Raw genomic sequence first — 22,199 nt, 5'->3', positions numbered from 1 at the left:
TGTTCATCAAGCTACAATTTTTATTTCTGTACAAGTCTCCCTTATGAGTCACAGGAAGTCCCTCCCCTATCATTGCTTACACAGTAAACAAGCCATTAAGTCAAACTGGGGGGGAAAAGCACACATAAAACAACAAGAAAGTCCTCCTCACACGAACCATTTACATCTTACATTGCCCATCCAGCCCCCTCCCCACTTTGGGGCCTTAGCGTCAGCCATCTTGAAATGGAGTAAAAATTCCTACGAGTTTTTTAATTTTTATTTTTATTTTTTTAAAAAAGCTTCCCTTTGAATGTTATGTGGGGTGTGACTGTGTGCGATTCTGAGGGAGGACTTCATAGGAAAAAGGAAGGGTAAAGGGATTTTCAATGCTACAAGCCATTTGTGGTTTGGCATGGCCAATAATTTCATTCGGTATGCCTGGTTAGGCATCTAATACTCTGCCTGATTCAGTATTGTGGGGTGGGGTGTTAGGTTGCCTCCTTACTTTCCTGACCAAGATTTGTTGCCTTTAAAGGCTTCATGATAGGAGAAACTAAAAATAAAGTGCAGGTCCAACACTCAGACACAACAAAAAGCACACCCCACTGAATTTCTGCCTCTCGTGAAGCTGTTAAAAGGGCCCCTTTCGGTTCCTCTCATGTACATCATATTTTGAACATGGGTTGAAACACCTGTGCATGTGTGTGTGCATGTGAGAGAAAGAGTGTGTGAGGAGATAATAAATAAAAGTTTAAATAAGGTTATTAACATCTGTCGGCTGACCAAAGGCTGTTATCCAGTCCTTTGCCTCCTTGTGAGAAACACATTGCTGGCAGGAGAAGCCGCTGCCTTCACGCAGCCTGTGCCGGGGGCTTTTTACCTCAGAAAACCAAAAAAACTTAAGCAGCCACATTCCTGGAAACTCAGCACTAACTTCCCAAAGCATTTCTGAACAGGCCTCACTCTGACCCAGGACAGGAGAGAGGGATACGCGTGTGTGTTTGCACGTGGGCGTTTTGTGGAGGGGAACTGCAAAGAAAGCATTACGCCTCGCGCTCCTTCGAAAAGGGAGTTTGTTTGTTTTCCGTCCACATAAAAACACCTCACGTTTCACCCGGAAGGTTTTAAGGCACTGTTGTGAGAACGGATAGGCAGGAATCTACCACCCATCGCCCTTTGCTGGAGCCCGTCAAATCCAGCCGGAAGTGCCCCTGGGTTTTATTAGGAAGAAAAGAAAGCTCGTTTCAAAATAAAACAAAAATGGAACCAAGAAGCGTCCCTCCAAACGAGAGCCGGGAGCGAAGGAAGAGTTACTCGAGGTCCTTGGTTGCAGCAGGAAACCAACTCCCGTGCCCTGTGTGAGCTTGCGATGAGCTGCAGAGCTGCCCTCTGCGGTGAGCTTGCGTGGCATGAGCGCACAGTCCCAGGCAGCAGGCATCTCAAGTGGTTAGCCAGTCATTTTGTTCACAGCTTTGGAAGAACGGCCTCCTTTGCCTCACACCTCCAACAGGGTAGACAATACGGTGCCGGGAGGCGGGTGGGTGCAGAAACGCCAAGGCTGGGTTCCATAACCGTAGTGCAATTAAACAGTTCCCCGAGGTGCAATGCCCGTCTCCGGGTGGCGCCGTTCCACGGGGAGGAGAGAAAACAGGGGCGCCTCCTTCCGTTGCCCAGGTCCAGCACTTGAGATCCCTTCCCATCACACTTTTGAACCCGGCGAAGGGGTGCAAGCCGTGGGGGGTTGTGTGGATAAAACGGGACAGACAGATTTCTGCCCCATCAAGAGCTGCTGTTCACGGTTTATTATTAAAGCGGGGAAAGGTGGAAATGAAAGAGAGAATCACACACACGGGAAAGGGAGACAGAGAGGCAGGAAGAGAGGGAAAAAAGGAAAACGTTAAAAACCACCCCTGACAACACTAGGGGAGTGATGGAGCTGTGGGGTGCCCCCTGGCCCTCCATTTCCGGCGTTCTCTCCCCGGCGTCCGTGAGGCTGAAGGGCACGCTACTCTTCGACGACAGCCCTGGAGCAGGAGAAAGGCCTTCCCGTAAAAGTCGGCAGCTTTAGTCAATGCTTTATTAGGACTTTCTTTCTCCCCCTTTTTTGTTTGGTTTTGGGTTTTTTTTTAAGAAAAAACAAAACAAAAAAACACCCCGGCTTTAAAAAATCCCTGGAGTCACCATTGTCCTGGGTTCTGTCCCTCCCTCCTTTTTTTCTTTTCTTTTTTGCATCAGAGAGCTGGTGCTCGGCTCTCTTCCTTTTTTCCTCAAGGGTTTGTGGTGGGGGGAGGGCATGTGGAAGCTACATGCGCGAAGACGGGCTGGCCAGCTCGTAGAAAAGCAGGTAGGCGTCGCTGCTCCGGACGTGGCTCGAGGAGAGCGGTGTCACGCTGCAGGGGGAAAGAGAGGAGAAAGCAGTTAGGGGGCTGAGGTCTGGCACTGGGGCGGAACCCCAGGGAATGTATATAATAAAATAACGTAAAGGAGGGTTCTGCTAGACCAAGGAACATCGAGTCCAGCACCCCGTTTTCCAGTACGGGCAACTCTCCGTTTATGCGGGGATTACGTTCCGAGGCACCACACGCTTAAGTGAAATCGCAAAAATTGGGAACACCATTGAGAAAGCCTGCAAATGTCCCCAAAACCTCTGGAAACCCTTGGGAAACCCTTTTAAAAACAAAAACATCTGCCCACCAAACTCCACCACAATCGCTTCTCCAGAGGCCTCAAAGGTTGGCGCAAAGGCTCCTGGGATTGCACTTGCAAAGGTTTGTAGGATTGCTAGATGCTACTTTTGCACCATTTTTTGCCATTTTTGTGCTCCTTTTCATGCACCTTCTGGGTTTCTAGGGATTGCGCATGCGTGCATAAGAAGCATATGCTCTGCCACTAAGCATAGATGTCCACCGGTGGTGTGGGCAAGGGAGAACCATAATGCTCGGATTCCCAGTTTTCATTTTTTTAAAAAAGAGAATGTTTCTAGCATTTGTAGAACCTAAGATTTGAGATACAGGCGATGCTAATCTCCTGCGGGCCCCCGTGTGAAAGCTGCAGCCCCCTTCCAATAGAGAAGAACTAGACATACCGTGAGTCATTGAAGGCATGCCACTCTCCGGACACAGGGTTTTTGCAGTAGGCTGTGTAGTGACCTCCCATTGTGGTCCCGCTGTGATTGGAGACGGCGTACAGGTTGTAAATAGCATGATCTGCAAGGTGAGAACAAAACAGACACACACGCCGTCACTTTCATGTTCTGTGCTCTACACATTACTTATCAATATGTAAAAAGGGGAAGAAACACAGGCATCAGGACTTCATGAATCACATAGGCAAACCCTGGTGAAATTTTGCTATGGTCTTATTGAAACACCTCTTTTTTTGCTACTCTCAAAATTCTTTTGGTGCTGGCTCGAAATTTCACTTTTGCAGAAGTTTGGTAGGGGGTTAGCTCTTCGCCACCCCTGCATTTTCAATTGGACATCTAGGATGGATGAGAGGTGGCTGCAGGGAGCCCGGAGCATCGCTTGACAAACTAGCTGTGTTTGCGTTTTTGTGTGTTTGCATGAGATGTTGCCAGTCTTATTGAAACCAGCTGCAAACCCGTTCAATCCTCGTGGCTTCAAGGGATTCTAGGCAGGGTTGTGGCACTGGGGCAGCTGAGCAAAATTTAAAAAAGCTCAACAGCATCATGGATTTATAATGCCCAGATGCTTTTGCGTGGCAGCAGGGAGCAGAAGTAGATGGTGTTATGGGGTGATGGCAATGACCTGACCTCCAGACCGGTGAGTTGCTGCTGTTATTGGGAGGGAGAGGGGTCAGGTGGCAGGGAGGCCAGAGAATTGCAAATGCACTGGCAGGAGTACTGGACTGGCTCTTCGGATGCATTTGCACCGCGCTGATCTTTCTGTTATCATGTCCTTTATCCTCCCAATAAGCAACAATGACCCAGCTGTCAGGAGGTTAAATATTCACCGCCGCCCCACCATTTCATCTGCTGCTAGTGGGGAGTTAAGACTGTTCAACGAGTTTCAAACTAGCTTCATTTTACAGTGGTACCTCGGGTTAAGTACTTAATTCGTTCCAGAGGTCTGTTCTTAACCTGAAACTGTTCTTAACCTGAAGCACCACTTTAGCTAATGGGGCCTCCTGCTGCCGCTGGAGCACAATTTCTGTTCTCATCCTGAAGCAAAGTTCTTAACCTGGAGCACTATTTCTGGGTTAGTGGAGTCTGTAACCTGAAGCGTATGTAACCTGAAGTGTATGAAACCTGAGGTACCACTGTAGAGTGTACATAAAATGCTACTCTCTTAGGGCAACAATAAAGATTTGATTTACAGTGTATACAAGAGGACTAAGAACTGCTTTGCTAGAATGGACCAAAGTCTATCTAGTCCACACTTCTGCTTTGAACAGCTGCTGCCAAGTCTTTGGATGCTTTCACACATGGCATGGTGGTGATGGCTATCTTGTTTGTTTGTCTCCAGCATCTGGCACTCGGAGATGGACTGCCCTTGTATATGGAGGTTCCATTTAGCTGCAGTTGATAATGTGAAGTCCTATTGTTGATGCAACCTTCCCACCAGTGCCCACCTTGCTCCTCTCAGGCTCCTCCCACCCATTCTAGTTTCTGCAAGGAAAAAACAAAAAACCACTCACTGCAGTTTTGGGATGCAAATTCCCTCAGGTCCAAGTCCTTGAGTGGGAAATTAACGAACGTGGTGAGCTTGCTGGATCGCATCCTTGCTTCAGAGAAACGCTTCAGGTCTGGGATAGGAAGTTAAGGAAGAAGAGCAGACGAACTAACAGGACAGATATATTATGGGAAAGAAAGGAGGCTATTGGGCAACTTGTCTGACTTGTTTCTCATTGTTGGAGCGAAGGGTCTGGGCTCCCTGGAAGCTCTCTGCTGAGGCAACCTGCTACCCACAGAAAATGGGCTACTCTATCATGCATAATCAGGGCTGTGCGTATGCCTTACTGTATTTTAAATCAAAGTTCTAACAAAGCTGGATTCTGTGACCTACACGGCCTATTCCAATCAAGTGCATTTGCTTAGTTTTGAATTTATTCCAGTGCTGTTATTCTGAATGCTTAAAAATTTAATGGCACATTTTTATCCTGCCCTTGTTCCAAGTTGCTCAGGGTGGTGTACAAAGTTTGCTTCCTCTCACAACAACCCTGAGAAGTAGGTTAAGGGGCTGGAGAGAGAAGAAGAGGAAGAAGAAGAGTTTGGATTTGATATCCCGCCTTTCACTCCCCTTCAGGAGTCTCAAAGCGGCTAACATTCTCCTTTCCCTTCCTCCCCCACAACAAACACTCTGTGAGGTGAGTGGGGCTGAGAGACTTCACAGAAGTGTGACTGGCCCAAGGTCACCCAGCAGCTGCATGTGGAGGAGCGGAGACGCGAACCCGGTTACCCAGATTACGTGACTACCGCTCTTAACCACTACACCACACTGGCTCTCTTGCAAAGGTCACACAAGAAGCCTCCCAGCCAACTGGGCATTCGAACCCGGGTGCCCTCATTTGATAGATCCAACAAACTGGATTTCAAGATACAGGAAGCAGCACTGGAACTCCATCCCCCTTCGCCACCCCAGCTCAAACTTCCTTGCTCTAGCATGAGGGCTAGAATCTTGCACATTTAAAATCAAAACATTAAAAGCTGAGAGCCTGAGATGCTGAATTCTATGCCCAATACAAAACCCCTGTGTGATGTTATTGCAGAACAGTTGCCCCCACCCCCACCTGCGATTCACTTGCTGTCTATATGCTCTCTAGAATAAGGACACAGCCACAGGGAAGGCAAAGGATACGCAACACTAAAATCTTTGGGAACCTCTGGATGCTGAATTTTTTCATGCATTTTGTTCTGGCTTTGCAGCGGCAGCAGGTCTGGAAAATAAAGGGACTCCTGATTAGTGGGAAGATATCATTAGAGTGCTGTGTCACAGGGATAAGGCTGGGCTAGCTCCTCTTCCTCTCCCTTCTGGTGGCCAGGGCTCCTACCCCTTGAGGTGGCAGCTGCCTGCATGCCAGTCCACCTACGCCTATATGCGCACAGGAGTGCAGTAGCACCACTAGGAAACATGATCAACAAGTCTGGGGGCACCAACAACCACCAAGAGCTAGGGAGAAAGGGAGAGATAAATAGCAGCAAATGGCTGGATTTGCTTGGAGTAGTAAGTGGGTGGCAGGATTCATTCAGTTTGCCTTTTAAAGAAAACCTACCAAATTTGCACTTCCATAGCCAGTAAATTAAAAACAGGGGAAAAAAACCCCAGTTGCTGCTCAAAATTCACTCCTCTGAATTTTTGTGATGCAGTTCTCCAACCAAATATTGTGTATTAAGGTGCATATATTAGCAAAAATCATGTACAAACCCACGTAAACTGCTTGCGCAAATGCATATATTGGGAGAAATGCAAAAAAAAAAAAAAGGCACATGAATATCCCTTACTGGTTTCTCATCTCCATCTAGGATGTCCTCCTTGGTGAAGAGATACATGCAGTCAATCAAGTTCACCTCCCCGTAGCTCTTCTGCAAAAAGAGGGAAGACACACCAAAGAGGTGGGAGTTAAGAGCGTTCTGTTGAGGTTGGAACTTAACGGGTTAAGTTCTTCCCATGATGCCACACCATTCTGACGTCAATTTTGGAAGCTTGGGAGGAGCTTGGGAAGAGTATGCCAGTCCCACTCGGTACTTTGTGGGGAAAGGATGCAGTTTTGTCATGGCTGCAAATAGTCCTGGAAATTCCTGAGAAATGTTGGAATAAAAGCTGTAAATAGACAAACCTGGACTGTGTGTGTTTGTCTGGAAGCCAAGCTACATGACAGTTTTACACCGCTGTGTAATCTCTGCTACGGCGTGACTGAGAGATCGGAGCAGAGCGTGCGGCAGGAGAAGTGTGCCGGGCAGTAAAGAGCTAATTGAGGATCGTAAATCAATTAGCGGGGGTCGCGCCAGATCAAACAAATTGCACAGGTTATGGATACCCTAAATCACCTATCGTAAAACTGTCACGGAAGAGCTGCCGGGAGCTGAGAAATCTGCGGTGTCTAGCAGAGGAGCACGGGAGCAAGCAAGCAAGCAAGCTGAAAGACGCTGTTGCTAAATGCTGTGGAGCTGTAAGCTGAGAGCAGCAAGGAAACGTTTCTCCTCGCCAGAAGAGCTGGTGTTTTTGTAAGTACAGCTTGGGGCCAACTTGGGAGAGCGTGAGAACATGGCAGATGGCCAGGAGGTGGTTCAAGCTCCGTTTGAACAGCTTGAGGAACTCACCGCCCAAGCGTGGAATACCTGGGCAAGATGGGTGAGAGCGTGGTTCATAGCCACGGAAGTTTGGGACATTTCCCAGAGGGAACCAGTGCAACTGGTGGACAGAGATGCAGGAAGGCTGAAGTCTGTTTCTCTGGAGGAGAAAATGCAGAGGGAGAAAGCTATGAGAGCTGAGGTCTGCATGTTGAGAGCAGGTGTTCATGCAAATTTGCAACATCACCTGGATGGCGTTGAATCTGCGTGTGAGGCCTGGAGTGTGCTGAAACGTCTGTGTGAAGGCTCAGCAAGAGGCCAAGAGCAGATGGAAGCTGATAGCCTAGAGATGGCTGGAGCCCCTGTTCCTGATGATTTAGCCTCAAGGAGTGCTAGTGAGCAAGTCGGGGGGGCGGAAAGTTCCAAAGGCAAGTTTGAAAAGTTTTCCACTGAATCTGCTGGAATGGAGCGGCAGTTCAGGGGGGGCGGATCTGGCAAGGAGTGCTTCTCCGGAAGAAGGAGAAGGAGGCCAGCTGGGAGGAGCCCCAGGCAGTGTTTTTCCACTGAGTTTCGTCGGTGCTACGTGTGTGGATCTCACGGTCATTTCAAAAGAGACTGCCCACAGAGAGCAGCTGCACAGGAAGGCTTCAAGGACACCTTCCATGGAAATCAGTCGGGTTTCCATGGGAACCAGTCTGGAAGGGGAGGTCAGCGTGGGAACGCAAGAGAAGGACGAGGAAAACAACGTCAGGAGACTTATCAAATCACGGCTAGTCTGGCGTTGGCTGAAGACAGCCGTGGGACAAGCCAAGAGCTAAGTTTTGTTATTGACTCTGCAGCTAATCGCAATTTGATTCCAGAGACACCTGCTGTCGAGAGGTGGAACTGCACGGCAATTCCTGCCGGGAAAACTGTACTGTTTGCAAATGGACAGAAAAGAAATATGACTAATGCTGTAAATTTGCATTTTTGTATTTTACAGGAAACGTTGGAGTGTTGTACTGTTCCTGGGATGCAACACTGTCTTTTATCTGTGCCTTATTTACTGAAAAAGGGATTTACGGTTTGTTTTCAGGGTGATGTGTGCACAATCTCCAAAGGAGGGAGGATGCTTGCCAAGGTTAAAAAGGGGCAGAATGATCTCTTCATTCTTAAAACGTCTCTGGAGGGTGGTGGGAAGGTTGAGAAAGCACAAGCACTGCGTGCTACAATTCCCAATCATGATTCATGCGTACATGCTTGGCATACACGTACAGCTCATAGTTCTCTAGAAGAACTACAGGTGCTGCCAGAAGTTTCCAATGGTTGTAATATCTCAGAATGTGGACATGCTGTAAGTTGTGAAACTTGCAAACTGGCAAAGGTAAAAGGATGCAGTTATCCAAAGGTTGAAAGGATAACAACAAGGCCTTTTGAACTGATTCACATAGATTTGTGGGGTCCTGTAAAGGAACCAAGTCTGGGAGGGTCAAGGTTTCTGCTCTCGATGCAGGAGGATTTTACTCAGAATTCCTGGATACATGGCCTCAAATCCAAGGATGATGCAGCACAGCTGATCAAAGGGTGGATTGAGGGGGTGGAACAAAGGTTTTCCACCAAAGTGCAAGCTGTCACAAGTGACAGAGGAGCTGAGTTTACAGGTTCTGCTTTGAAAAAGTACTTTCACAAGAAAGGGATACGTCACACAGTGACTTCACCCAATCAGGGGGGGGTGGCAGAGCGGAAGTGTCAGGCTCTGATTAAAACTGCACAGGTGTTGCTAGAAGACTCTGGGTTACCTCCAAGGTTTTGGCTGGAGGCAATCAAGTATGTAAGCTTCACCTGGAATCGCACCTACAATTCCATGGTAGGGGACACACCGTTTGGGTTGTTGCATGGCAGGAAACCCCAGATTCATTTTTTGCGTATGTTCGGGTCACGTGCGTCTGTGCCGGTACCTGCTGCTTTGCAGGGGCCAGATGGATCCAAGTTCCGAAAAATGATCTTCTGTGGGTATGAGCCAACAGCGAGTGCATGGAGGTTTGCATTTCCATCAGGTGATCAGAGTAAGTTACTGATCAGTAAACACGCTGAGTTCTATGAGCAGGATAAAAAGACACAAGCTGCTGTCAAGCGTGATGTTCTTTCAGAGTGTCTCTCTGATTCAGAACAGGAAGATTATGAGGGGGAGGAAGAAGAAGCTGAGTCTGATGATGACGATCAGGTAACTGACCAAAGTCAGGAACAGGAGGAGGTATCGGTAGTTTCTCCACAAGTTGTAAAAAGGGAGGCCAAAAGCGAGCCCAGTTCCCCTGTGAGTGTAATGGAGAGGATTCGAAAACGTTTTAAGTCAGAGGGGGAATCCCGTGATGCTGAGGACACATTTCCTGGTGGCAGTGAGTCAGAGGTAACATCTGAGTTTATGCCCAGAAGGTCTAGTCGCACAACAAAGGGCATTCCACCTGAAAGATACCAGGCAACATGTGCGTGGGCGAGATTCGCACAGTGTGATTCTGGGAGTGTTGAAAGGGTTCAACAGGTGCCTGGGAAAGATGCTGGGAAGGAGCACAAGGCAAAGGGTAAGGTGTTGAACTCAAAAAGGTCTTGTCAGAAGGTGCAGCAAGGGGGGGTGTTGAGGTTGGAACTTAACGGGTTAAGTTCTTCCCATGATGCCACACCATTCTGACGTCAATTTTGGAAGCTTGGGAGGAGCTTGGGAAGAGTATGCCAGTCCCACTCGGTACTTTGTGGGGAAAGGATGCAGTTTTGTCATGGCTGCAAATAGTCCTGGAAATTCCTGAGAAATGTTGGAATAAAAGCTGTAAATAGACAAACCTGGACTGTGTGTGTTTGTCTGGAAGCCAAGCTACATGACAGTTTTACACCGCTGTGTAATCTCTGCTACGGCGTGACTGAGAGATCGGAGCAGAGCGTGCGGCAGGAGAAGTGTGCCGGGCAGTAAAGAGCTAATTGAGGATCGTAAATCAATTAGCGGGGGTCGCGCCAGATCAAACAAATTGCACACGTTCTGCCAGAGCTGGCATGCCGGGGATCGGGAAGGGTGGGGGTGCGGGAGACAAAACAGCACCAAGGTGGCCAGGAAGTAATGGAGAGCACATGGTTACCTTAGCAATGGGTAGTGACAGGTCCCAGAAGGGATCGAAGGCTGTTGAGCAGTAGCCACACTCACTGCACGTCAGAGAACTCTTGAGCTGCCCAACAAAGAGATCTGAAGAGGCAAAAAGTTGGGGGAAATGAAGAGCGGGGACACACAAAGGAGGGATGGTTCACCGTTGTTGGCTGGACCAATCAGCGGAGGCTAGCCAAACACTCAACCTCTTTCCCAAACAAGACCTGGCAACTGGTAGCCTGAATGCTACACCTGTCCCAGAATCCCATTCTGCGTGACACTTGGCATCTCTACCAACTCATCTGCCTTACTCACAGCAGAGGACTGGTATTCTGTGTTGGCCTCTGGGTGGAATCCTGCTAGTCATGTGACCACTGCCTCAGGTGGTAGATGCAGTGGCGTAGCGTGGGGGGTGCAGGGGGGGCCGGCCGCAACATCGGGGGGGGGGTGCGCTCGCGCTCGCAGCTCTCTGCCCCCTGCTAAAATCCACGGGTTAGGAGGCGCAAATTACTTGCCTTGCCCCGGGTGCTGACAACCCACGCTACGCCACTGGGTAGATGCAAAGGGGTAGGGAGAGCTGTGTGTGTCACAGGGCCTGTTCTGCCCACCTGCCTGCCAAGCTATCCTGCTGCCTTCTGGGAGCGGTAGAGGTCCACGTCCTGTTGCCAGTTCCAAAGTAAGATTTAACTGCCAGCCTGGCAGAGGCACTATCTAGTCCTTCGCCTCAGGCAGAAACATACCTTGGATCCACCTGGCAGCTAATCTGTGGCTTTCTAGCCAGGTGGAATCCAAATTTATGGGGTTCCATTTTGCACTTCAGATGCCAGCGAGGGGAGAGGGCTTCTCCCACATGCCTCTTAACGGCTGAGGTTTTGATCCAGCCTCCCCAATTAGCTTTAATGACTCAGAAAGCCTTCTGGGCTCTATGACGGACCATCAAAGCCTTCTCAACTCCTGGGCCTGAATCAGGTCACCTTATCTTTCTATGCAAGCTTTGAAATCCAAGGCCTTCTCAAGCTGCCCTGATAAAACAGCCCCACTAAGCCAAATCACTACGGATCAAGATGAAACCGTAAGCCAGCCTTTGTTCTCTGTGTGCAAATTTTAAATAACCACATCAAGGCTCAATTTTGCGCAAAACTGTGCTTGAAAGGGCCTCTTAAGGGACAAACTAGATGCTGAGTATAGTTAACCTATCTTACTTTTAGCATTTAAATAGCAAATGTGTGTGAGAGAGAGCGTGATAGTTGTGAGATCATTTTTTTAAAATTTGGCACAAAATGAAGCTTTCCTCTTAGACTAAGATCAGCTTCATTGGAATGGGAGAACGGCAGGTAAATTTATTGATTGCAGTGAAGGTGGAAGGGTTAACTCCCCACCCCCTGCTACTTACATACCATCTCCTGCGGCCTGCTATCTAAGGCCACATCTGCACCAGGCATTTAAAGCAGCACCCTTCGTTAATGGCACTGAGAGTTGTTAGGAGACCAATTTCTGCCCCAGAGAGCTACAATTCCCAGAATTGTTTAACCATCGACCTCTCCCCCTGGGCAACTCTGGAATTATACCTCGGCAAGTGGATTAGCAGCCTCCTAACAGTGCTCAGAGGGACTCGGGTGGCGCTGTGAGTTAAACCACAGAGCCTAGGACTTTCTGATCAGAAGGTTGGCGGTTCGAATCCCCACAAGGTCCCTGCTCCTGCCAACCTAGCAGTTCGAAAGCACGTCAAAGTGCAAGTAGATAAATAGGTACTGCTCAGGCGGGAAGGTAAACGGCGTTTCCATGCGCTGCTCTGGTTCACCAGAAGTGGCTTAGTCATGCTGGCCACATGACCCAGAAGCTGTACGCCGGCTCCCTCGGCCAATAAAGCAAGATGAGCGCCGCAACCCCAGAGTCGGTCACGACTGGACCTAATGGTCAGGGGTCCCTTTAACAATGCTCAGAACCCTCAAAAAACTACAGTTCCCAGGATTCTCTGGGGAAGCCAAGACTGCTTAAAGTGGTAGGACGCTGCTTTGAATGCATGGTGCAGAGATGTGGCTTAAGATCTAAAAATAATTAAAAATGTTAACTGAAATCAGAGTTAGTGCAACGCTTGACACTGTGGGGAATGTGCTGAGTCATGGAATGCCAGGACAAGGCTCCTGTCTCATTCAGAACTCTGAGCTGAAATCACCACCACCTGTACCTGGGATCCTGATGCCTTCTCCTAACTCCCAATTCATCCTGCGGTGGCTCTGGAGTCTCACGGGCTGCACTTTAAATCACAGGTGGGGAACCTTTTGGCCCTTCAGATGCTGGGAGCTGCTGCTGGAGGCCCACAGGTTCCCCCCTGCCCTGCTCTCCTGGCAAAAACTTACCCCCAATCCGGCTGTCTTCTCTTGCCAGGTATTTCATCCACATCTGCCTGCCCTTTTCATCATCGCTGCAAAAAAGGAGATAGAAAAAGTCTATCCAAGGCTCTTCCAGGGTCAAAGGGAACTCATATGAGAGATTGAAGGGGTGTGTGGAGCTCTGGATTACAACTGGGGAAGCTTAAATCCCCAAAGCTCATGGGGCGACCTTGGGCTAAGTCACTCTCACCCTACCCTAACCTACAGGACTGGTGTAAATATACATTTAGGAGGTGTGGGGGCAACTGTGTACAGTGATACTTTTGGTTAAGAACTTAATTCGTTCCAGAGGTCTGTTCTTAACATGAAACTGTTCTTAACCTGAGGTACCACTTTAGTTAATGGGGCCTCCTGCTGCCGCCGCACAATTTCTGTTCTCATCCTGAAGCAAAGTTCTTAAGCCAAGGTACTATTTCTGGGTTAGCGGAGTCTGTAACCTGAAGCGTATGTAACCCGAGGTACCACTGTATCTTAAAGTATAATTTTATCCTGCTCTTTGGCAAAAACAAACAAACAGCCAACTGCTCCCAGAGCACTTCACAAGTGTCCATAATAAGACATTCCCTGCCTTCAAGCTTACTATCTAATAGGCACAACACAAAATGAAAAAAGGGATTGTGATGGAGAAAAAGCAAAGCAAAGCCAGGCACTGTATCCTAGTTACAATTTCTCATTTTTCCAATCTGAAGCCACATTTTCCACATCAGTTGGCAGCTTTTATTTTCTTTTTAAAGCCCTTTTGCACGTAGTTTTGATCAATATATACATTTCTGCAAGCAACTTTCCCTAATAATATAATTCATTGTAGGAGCCAGTGCCATCCGCAATCCAATGCCCACCCCCCTTCTCTGCCTGCTCTTCCCAGTTCCTTCACACTCTACTGCAACTCACGTGAGATGGTCTAGGTTGTCTTGGTTGCCTTTGGGCCTCACCAGCACTCGGTTCACCTCACTGTGGAGCCCATCAAGGAGAAACCGCAGGAACTCCTGTGCGTCTTGCTGGCTGCAAAGAAGAGAAAGCTAAGCATTAACTAATCCCCATCAGAGATGAAGGTAAGGTCTTCCAGATAGGATCATGAGAGCTGGAAACCTAACTCCCACTTGGCTAGTCAGCTTCCTAGCCAGCTTCTGAGACCAAATTCAGGGGAAACGGAGGACTTTTGCAGGAAGAACTGGTGGGTGCAGGCAGGGTTAAATGCCATGGTTCCTAAGCTTATGATCCTACCTTGCAAACACCCACCCGCTGCCTTTCACATCAGCTGACACTAGCTATGTCTGCATTGAAGCAATTCCTACTATGGTAAATGAATCTTACTCCAACTCTGCACCAGGTTATTTTGGGTGGGTGGGTATAAAGGAACCCAAAGCTCATTGCAAACTAAAAGCATATTTGAGGTTGGGTTTTTTTGCAGGTGTATTCTGCAACATGCCATTGACACATTAATAATGCATTAGTGGTCAATTTATACTGGAATGTCTGCACATAATTCCGCTTTATTATTTAATGCGTTTCCCCAAGGCTTATGTACTATTGGCACAATAAAAAGTAGGAACATTTGTGGTAGGTCCCAGGATTTCAGCCAGAAGTAACGGGACACGCACCAATTGGAAATGAACCAGGATAGCCGCTCGAAAACCTTTTGCAGGCGCAGACAGTATTGAAAGTGGGATTACTACCCTGATACCATCACGTATAACTACCTTGATACCATCACGTGCACAAAGCATCACAAATGCACAACAAAAAGGACCAGAGGAGCTACATATCTGGAGACCACTAATTAACCATCCCCCTGCAACCCAACAAATAATTTTGTCCATTGGAAAATGAGCAGGGGGGTAACATTTCTTACTTGTAACCCACAAAGCGGGGCGCGTATCTTTGAATCTGTGTCTTGAATTCAGAAGGACTCACGGATTCATTGGGGGATGACGTCCACAATGCCTGGATGAGCTTGGCAAACTCTGGACAGTGGAGGGGAGAGGGGCAGAAAGAGAGAAAATACTTGAAGGTTAGGCTTGTCAGGGAAGGGCAATGGCTTTGCCATGGAATCTATTTCACCAAATGTATCTGAAAGACCCTAAAGTCTAGTCTGAACAACTATGCCAACAACAATTTCCCTATGCCAAAACTGGATGGACAATTCCAGCTGGGAGTGTGAAAACAGAGGCAGGTGGTGAATTGGAAAAACAACAACCCAAGAGGTCATATAATATGGATAAGTGGTTCCCAAGTTGTGCAGTACTATAGTTGCAATGATATGGAGAGACAGTGTGATGTAGTGGTTAGAGGGCTGGGAGACCAGGGTTCAAATTCCCACTCGATTGGGAATTGGGTGACCTTGGGCTGCCTCTCTCAGCCCAGCCTACCTCGCAGGATGGTTGTGGGGGTTAAATGGAGAGCAAAGGGGGGAGGGAGCTCTTTGGAGAAAAAGGCTGGGATATAAATGCAATATATTATAAATATATAGGCTGCCTCCGGACTATTTTGTGGAAGAGAATCAAGTGCACGCTGGAAATTTAGGTTTGCACAATTAAAGTAGATTAAAATGGCCTCTCTTTCTCTTGGTCAAGTATAACGAATTCACTTTGCAAAAAAAGGATCAGACTGCTGTTTGGAAGGTGAGAGGGGAAAGTGCGAGATGAACAAATGACTCATGGGAAGATGCATAAAACCCTACAAACAAATCAGGATGAATGTGGGACAAAGGCTCATTGCAATATACCGCCCGTAATCCCGCAAACAAATTAGAGCGAATGCGTAATACATCAGGATATAGTCTAACCTCAGTGTAAGCTTTGTGCAAGCAAATCAAGACGACTGGCCAGTGAATAGGTCATCTGGGATGAGACCATAGATAAAGAGAGGTCCAACTATTGGTCCACTGAGTTCACTATTGTCTACTCTGGCTGGCAACAGCTCTCCTGGGTCTGAGATGGAGATCCCACATTAGCGAGAGATGCCCCCCGTCAGATGCCTGGCTGTCCACCCCCATTTTGGCACTCCTGGGTAGGCAGGAAATGCATTCAGGAGACTCATCAAGTCCACCACACATGACTGGAGTTTATCTCCTGCTGCAGAGGAGACAGAAAAACGAAGAGGGTAAAACTGAAACCCAGAAAAGCCATTTAGCTTTTCATCAGAGTTCCTTATTGTTGTATTTCTGTATCGTTTTGAGGCTTGCTTCTCTTTTTGGTCAGCTGCGGAGGAAGCACTGAATGTCCTTCTGCCTCAAGAACCAACCCACCCTTCTCGGGGGTTCGGGGGCCTTAAAGTCAAATCTGCCCCTGTGAAAGACCCTGGTTTGAAACCTCTGGGGAGAGGGCAGCTGCCAGTCAGTGTTGACAATATGGGGCCGAGCGGACCAAGGGCCTAATTGGTGTAAGGCTGCTCGCCCTGTGTGTGAAGTGTCACGGTCCTTACCAGCCATGAGGGCCATCTGCATGCGGCTTTTGTTGTTCAGGTCATGGGCGTACTGGTTCTGCAAGCAGTAATCTCGGAGATCTTTGGTGTTGCTCAGACACTGCAGGATTGAGTTCATAAAACACTACAGGAGGCAAACAAATGAACATGCATGAAGTGTAAGGACAAATGGGTCAACTTTCTTTTCCTTTCCCCTTTTTCTAATTTCAAATTCAGCTGGCCACATTTCTGCATCAGATCGTGACCCCCCCCCCCCGAAATATCATAAATATCTGTCTGCATTTTAGTGCCCATTCATTCTAACGTGCACATTCTGGTATGCAATTTGGCCTACTATACACATATTTGCAAGCGATTTTCCGTACTAAGAACTTTATTTAGGTATGTAAAACATTTAAACATCTTGCCGTTCATCACCAAGAGCTCTGTTAGGTGGCTAACAGAAACGAAACCATAAATTAAACCTTTTTAACGTATCGCTTGCAATTTTACAAGCCAAAGCACCAAAACAGAAGGCAGGAACTGGCATAATCCAGCAGCAGTAAGAACCATAAGAAAATACAAGAGAATGTTAGAATCAGGTCAGTAAAGGAACCCCAACTGTTTGCAGTCTAAATGTCTTCCCCAAAAGGAAAGAGTTCTTTTATTTTTACACACACACACACACACACACACATATATATATATATATATATATATATATACACACACACACACACACACACACACACACACAAAAGGCCATTAAAGAGATGGTGGGAGCGATGAGCTTGCTTCTCTCAGGAGAGAGTTCCCAAGCATAGACAATGTATGTTTTATTATTGCTAAAGCTCCCTTGGGGCCAGGGTCCTTTAATGGCTGAAAAGTATACTACGAATAATTTCATATAATTCTCTGGAGTCTTTTTTTTTTTGCAATGTGTGTGTCTTTCAACCAAGATTCCTCTTTCTGGGGTGAGGAGATACAAATCTGCATTGCTTTTAAATGCAAATAGTGGCTGAGGCTGACCTGGTCATTAACCGGACTGATAACTTAATTCTTCCTCCCTCCACTTGCTGTGATCCTGGCTAATAAAAACCCTCTTCTGCAGGTGCTGTATGAATGGAAAAGAAAGCTATCATCTGTCCTAGTAGTTGGATTCTGTCTCCTGCTCCCACTGTAGCAAACAGCAGCTTCAGATGAGGTGTCCCCCCCCCCAGGACTGCAGCGGGGGGGGGGAGGGTTAAAACTCCCCTCCATGTCTGCTGTGATTCTGTTAGCAGTCAGCCTTGCCCCTCTACCCCTATCCTCTATTACCACCACCCTCCCTGAGTTTGAGGCCAGCACCAAAATCTGTATAAGTCCACCTGTACTGTGATGACATCTATACCATAAAAGTAAAGGTAAAGGAACCCCTGACCATTAGGTCCAGTCGTGACCGACTTTGGGGTTGCGGCGCTCATCTCGCTTTATTGGCCAAGGGAGCCGGCTTATAGCTTTTGGGTCATGTGGCCAGCATGACTAAGCTGCTTCTGGCGAACCAGAGCAGCAGACAGAAATGCCGTTTACCTTCCCGCTGGAGTGGTACCTATTTATCTACTTGCACTTTGACATGCTTTCGAACTGCCAGGTTGGCAGGAGCAGGGACCGAGCAATGGGAGCTCACCCCGTCGCGGGGATTCGAACCACCGACCTTCTGATCGGCAAGTCCTAGGCTCTGTGCTTTAACCCACAGCATCCCTACTGTGCATTAAAAGCACATTAAAAGCACATGGCCTCCCCCAAACACTCCTGGGAACAATAGTTTCCTATAACCCTCAGAGGGGTAAACTACAGATCTGTTCAAGTGTCATAAATGTTCTGTGTGCATAGGGTGTGGGTGTCTGAGATGGCGAGGCTGTGGAATTAAAAAAATCCATGTAAGACATGCCCTTATATTTCCAAATGGGCCTTAACAGTTATCACTTTACTTAAAGGTGACTAGGGATCTGATAGTGAGGCGGTTGCATTTTTAATGTTTTCTTCCTAGTTTTATCAACGGGGAACATTTTCAAAAACACATTTATTGCCATTTGACGTTGCGCTTTCATACATCATGTGAACTGCCTTGAGAAAAGAATGTTCTTCCTGAAAGGCTCAGGTGTGGCAACCTATCGGATGGGTAAACCTCAGCTGCTCAGGCCCAGACTAGGCCTTGTGAGGTTAAATGCTCCTCCAAATTCAACATGTAGGTGTTTGCGCCTGCACTTAAAAACAACTCTGAACAAGCATTGCATGTTAAACCTAAAAGAGCATTGAATTTCATGAGTTTGGGCCTGAGCGGTTGAGGCTTGGTGGGGCGGGAGGGTGACACACTTCCTGAGACAGTTGCAAAAAGGCCCCTCAGAAGGGCAGGGGATTCCCACCACAGCAAAGGGGAACTGAGGGACAAACAGCGGTGGAAAGAGCTGTCGAAATTTCCTGCGTTGGCGGGGTACCCACCCACCGGGCACGGAGAAGTGCCACACCACTAATCCAGCCGTGACCGCCGGGCTGCACTGGCTCAGCTGGCGTTGTGTGTGCACGACTTTCCCACATATAATGTTCTCATTACAGTGCCAGAGGCAATGTGGCCTCTGAATGCCCGTTGCTGGGGCGCACGTGTTGGGAACAGCGCTGCTGCGCTCAGGCCCTGCTTACGATATGATAATCTTTATTGTCATTGTCCCATACAGAACAACGGAATTGAAAAAATCTACATCAGACATTCAAAAACCAACAAGCCTGCTATCCCAGCTATCCCAGCCTGGTTAGCCCCCTAAAAACTCTGATACCCCATAATTAAATACAGTGGTACCTCAGGTTAAGTACTCAATTCGTTCCAGAGGTCTGTACTTAACCTGAAACTGTTCTTACCTGGAAGCACCACTTTAGCTAATGGGGCCTCCTGCTGCCGCACGATTTCTGTTCTCATCCTGAAGCAAAGTTCTTAGCCTGAAGCACTATTTCTGGGTTCGCGGAGTCTGTAACCTGAAGCGTATGTAACCTGAGGTACCACTGTACAATATATTCAGTGGCATAGCGTGGGGGGTGCAGGGGGGGCCAGCCGCACAGGGCGCAACATCTGGGGGTTAGGGTTAGGGTGCGCAAATCCACGGGTTAGGGTGCGCAAATCCACGGGTTAGGGGGCGCAAATCCACGGGTTAGGGGGCGCAAATTACTTGTCTTGCCCCGGGTGCTGACAACCCACGCTACGCCACTGAATATACTCCCATAGAGGCTACCTTACACTGCGTTTAAAACCAAAATTGCATTTGGATAGAAACTGTTTCTCAGGCGGTTGGTCCTAGTCTTTATAACCCTGTACCTTCTTCCAGAAGGCAGAAGCTGAAAGATATCATTTCCAGGGTGTGCACTATCCTGCGCTATCTCTGCAGTTTCTTATGGCACCTTGCAGGCTTTCCCTTAGAGCAGATGGCTGGCCATTGTGAGAACAGGATTCTGGATTAGATGGGCCACTGGCCTGGTCTGGCAGGCTCTTCTTACATTTGTTTGTGTGTGTGTGTGTGTGTGTGTGTGTGTGTGTGTGTGTATGCAGTGCCTAGATAGCTCAGTTGGTTAGAGGGTGGCACTGATAATACCAAGGTTGCTGCAGGTTCGATCCCCATGTGGGGACAGCTCCATATTCCTGCATTGCAAGAGGTTGGCTTAGATGATTCTCACAGTCCCTTTCCAGCTCTACAATTCTATGATTCTGTACACAAGGAAGAGGCATGCAAATCACAATGGCTGTAATTATGCCATACAAACTAGCGCGTGCATGCTATCTCCCTGGGGCTCCAGGAGCCTGATGTGTGAGGATCTGAGAGGTAGCTGCATGGTGGTGCGGTCATGCCACGCTCTCTCTGCAAGGTGAGCCAAGCAGTGTGAATTTGGCAAGGAGGCAGCAGCAGCAGCAGTGCCCGGCAATGAGACCAGGGTGATCTCTCTGCTTGACCTGCCCAGAGACTAGGTTTAACCTTGTGCTGCTTTTTAAATTGTTCATTTCAGAGAGCTTTGGTTCGGACTTGCGATTCAGAGGCTCAGCTATATGAATCGGAGAGCTCTCCCTTTGAATCTTGCTTCCGCCGTGATCTCACTACGAGGTGGGCTTCAACAAGCCACTCTAGCTCTGCCTCAGTCCTGCCATCTGCATTATGGGGCAATAGCTGAAATAAAGTGAGGAGGAAGACGAGGTGGTGGTAGAGGAGGAAAAACAAAGTTTTCCCTTTGCCCTGCTCCTTTCCCAGCATAAACCCGCTCTTTAGTGATAAAAGGCAAAGGGACTCCTGGCCATTAGGTCCAGTCGTGACCGACTCTGAGGTTGCGGTGCTCATCTCGCTTTACTGGCCGAGGGAGCTGGCGTACAGGTTCTGGGTCATGTGGCCAGCATGACTAAGCCGCTTCTGGCGAACCAGAGCAGCACACAGAAACGCCGTTTACCTTCCCACTGGAGCGGTATCTATTTATCTACTTGCACTTTGACGTGCTTTCGAACTGCTAGGTTGGCAGGAGCAGGGACCGAGCAACAGGAGCTCACCCCATCGTGGGGATTCGAACCGCCGACCTTCTGATCGGCAAGTCCTAGGCTCTGTGCTTTAACCCACTGCGCCACCCACGTCCCACTCTTTAGTGATAGATCAGAACAAATGGCAATCCGGGGAAGACCCAGATTGTCATTTGCTCCAACTGAGCATTAAATAGCAGTTTCCCCAGGTGGGGGTAAGGAAGTGTGGGCAAACTGAAGGGGTGGTCTGGATCTATCACTGCAAGTGCAATGCAAACAATCCATATATCTGGTTTTTATTATGTTGAAATGCCACACAGCTCGCCAACAGAAGCCAAGGGCAAACTAGTGACCTAACTGGGTATACATAAACTAAGAATTAAGGAACAGGGTGTGCCGCAGAGCGTAGGCTCAGCCCAGGAGCGTGTGATCGGCGCCACTACCAAAACTCACAAATCCTTGCATGTGAAAACCCACTTCTGGTTCACCCCATCCCAAGTGTCTGTCCCCCCCCCCCCCCAGCAATTTGCGGTTTAAGCTTTCAGGATCTTGCTGTTCTTAGACACTAGGCGTCAGAAGCCCCTTTCTGGTCTACTCAAATCACGCAGAGGCCTGTCAGCAGATCTCAGGCTGCAATCATACCATACCCTTAGAGCAGCACCATACCACTTTAAACAGGTCCATGGCTTTTCCCAAATAATTATTGGGAGCCGCAGTTGTTACGGGTTGTGAATTGTTAGGAGACCTCCCTTTCCTGTCCTCTCCTCGACAGAGCTACAATTACTAGTGTGGTTTAACAATCAGTTCCTCTTCCCAGAGAACTCAGGGAATTGTAGCTCCCCTGCGATTGGAATCTCAGGGCCCTTAATAAACTACATCTCCCATAATTCTTTGGGGGGGGAACGCCATGGGACTGTTTAAACTGGTACCATTCACAGTGTGAATGTGGGCTCAGTTCTCCCGCCCCAGTGCAGATATACCCAAGTGGAGGGGGGACAGGGATGGAAAGAGGAGTGGACTCACAGTGTTGCCGAGGTTCCGGAGGCCGGTTAGCCCCTGCACAGTTTTGGAATTCTGTCAAGAGAGAAGAACATGCATTGGTTGTGAGAATGCGGTAACTCCGGGTCGGGTGGATATGCAAACATAGCCAAATCCAAGGGTCGTGGTGGGGAACAAACAAAGGCAAGAGAGAAAGGGGTTCATCCTCCCAAAGATTTGGGATAACGGGCATAAAGATTTCAGGCCATTAAACCCACAGCTTGCAGGGAACCTCAAACCCCTGACACATCCCTTGTCAATACTTGCTGAGCAGGATCAAGGCTTAAGGGGAAGGTTCCCTACTGGGGGGATAGTGGAGGTGGTGGGGGTCAAGAAACAGAGCCTACAAAGCAAAGCCAGTGCCCTGCTTTCCCCTACTCTCAGCGCCAGAAATGAATGAGTGCCAACTCTAGCAGCAGCTGACAAAGCCTGTGGGAAATTTCTGCTATCACAGAATCAAAGGCTCTGTAGTAGATGTGGGTATTAATATCTTGGGCTCCG

The 22,199-nt window shown here is 48.2% G+C and overlaps 1 protein-coding gene across 8 annotated transcripts in view; it reads right to left on the bottom strand.

Moving 5' to 3' along the window:
• Window positions 1-22,199, bottom strand: part of USP2 (ubiquitin specific peptidase 2) — an 84,038-nt gene continuing 61,839 nt past the window's right edge. For all 8 annotated transcript variants that reach the window (XM_082201019.1, XM_082201020.1, XM_082201022.1 and 5 more), the window contains 11 exons: window positions 21,684-21,734; window positions 16,157-16,280; window positions 14,586-14,697; window positions 13,625-13,735; window positions 12,701-12,765; window positions 10,336-10,439; window positions 6,443-6,523; window positions 5,799-5,877; window positions 4,639-4,746; window positions 3,068-3,188; window positions 1-2,372 (listed from right to left, as the gene is read on the bottom strand). In XM_082201019.1, coding sequence (XP_082057145.1) covers window positions 2,285-2,372; window positions 3,068-3,188; window positions 4,639-4,746; window positions 5,799-5,877; window positions 6,443-6,523; window positions 10,336-10,439; window positions 12,701-12,765; window positions 13,625-13,735; window positions 14,586-14,697; window positions 16,157-16,280; window positions 21,684-21,734 — 1,044 coding nt within the window. In that variant the 3' untranslated portion in view covers window positions 1-2,284. The remainder of the gene's footprint in view (window positions 2,373-3,067; window positions 3,189-4,638; window positions 4,747-5,798; window positions 5,878-6,442; window positions 6,524-10,335; window positions 10,440-12,700; window positions 12,766-13,624; window positions 13,736-14,585; window positions 14,698-16,156; window positions 16,281-21,683; window positions 21,735-22,199) is intronic.

The sequence above is a fragment of the Podarcis vaucheri genome, assembly GCF_965113315.1.
Source record: "Podarcis vaucheri genome assembly, chromosome: 15".
NCBI lineage: Eukaryota > Metazoa > Chordata > Lepidosauria > Squamata > Lacertidae > Podarcis > Podarcis vaucheri.
Note: the sequence above shows the minus strand (reverse complement) of the source record. Positions and strands in the feature narration are given on the sequence as shown.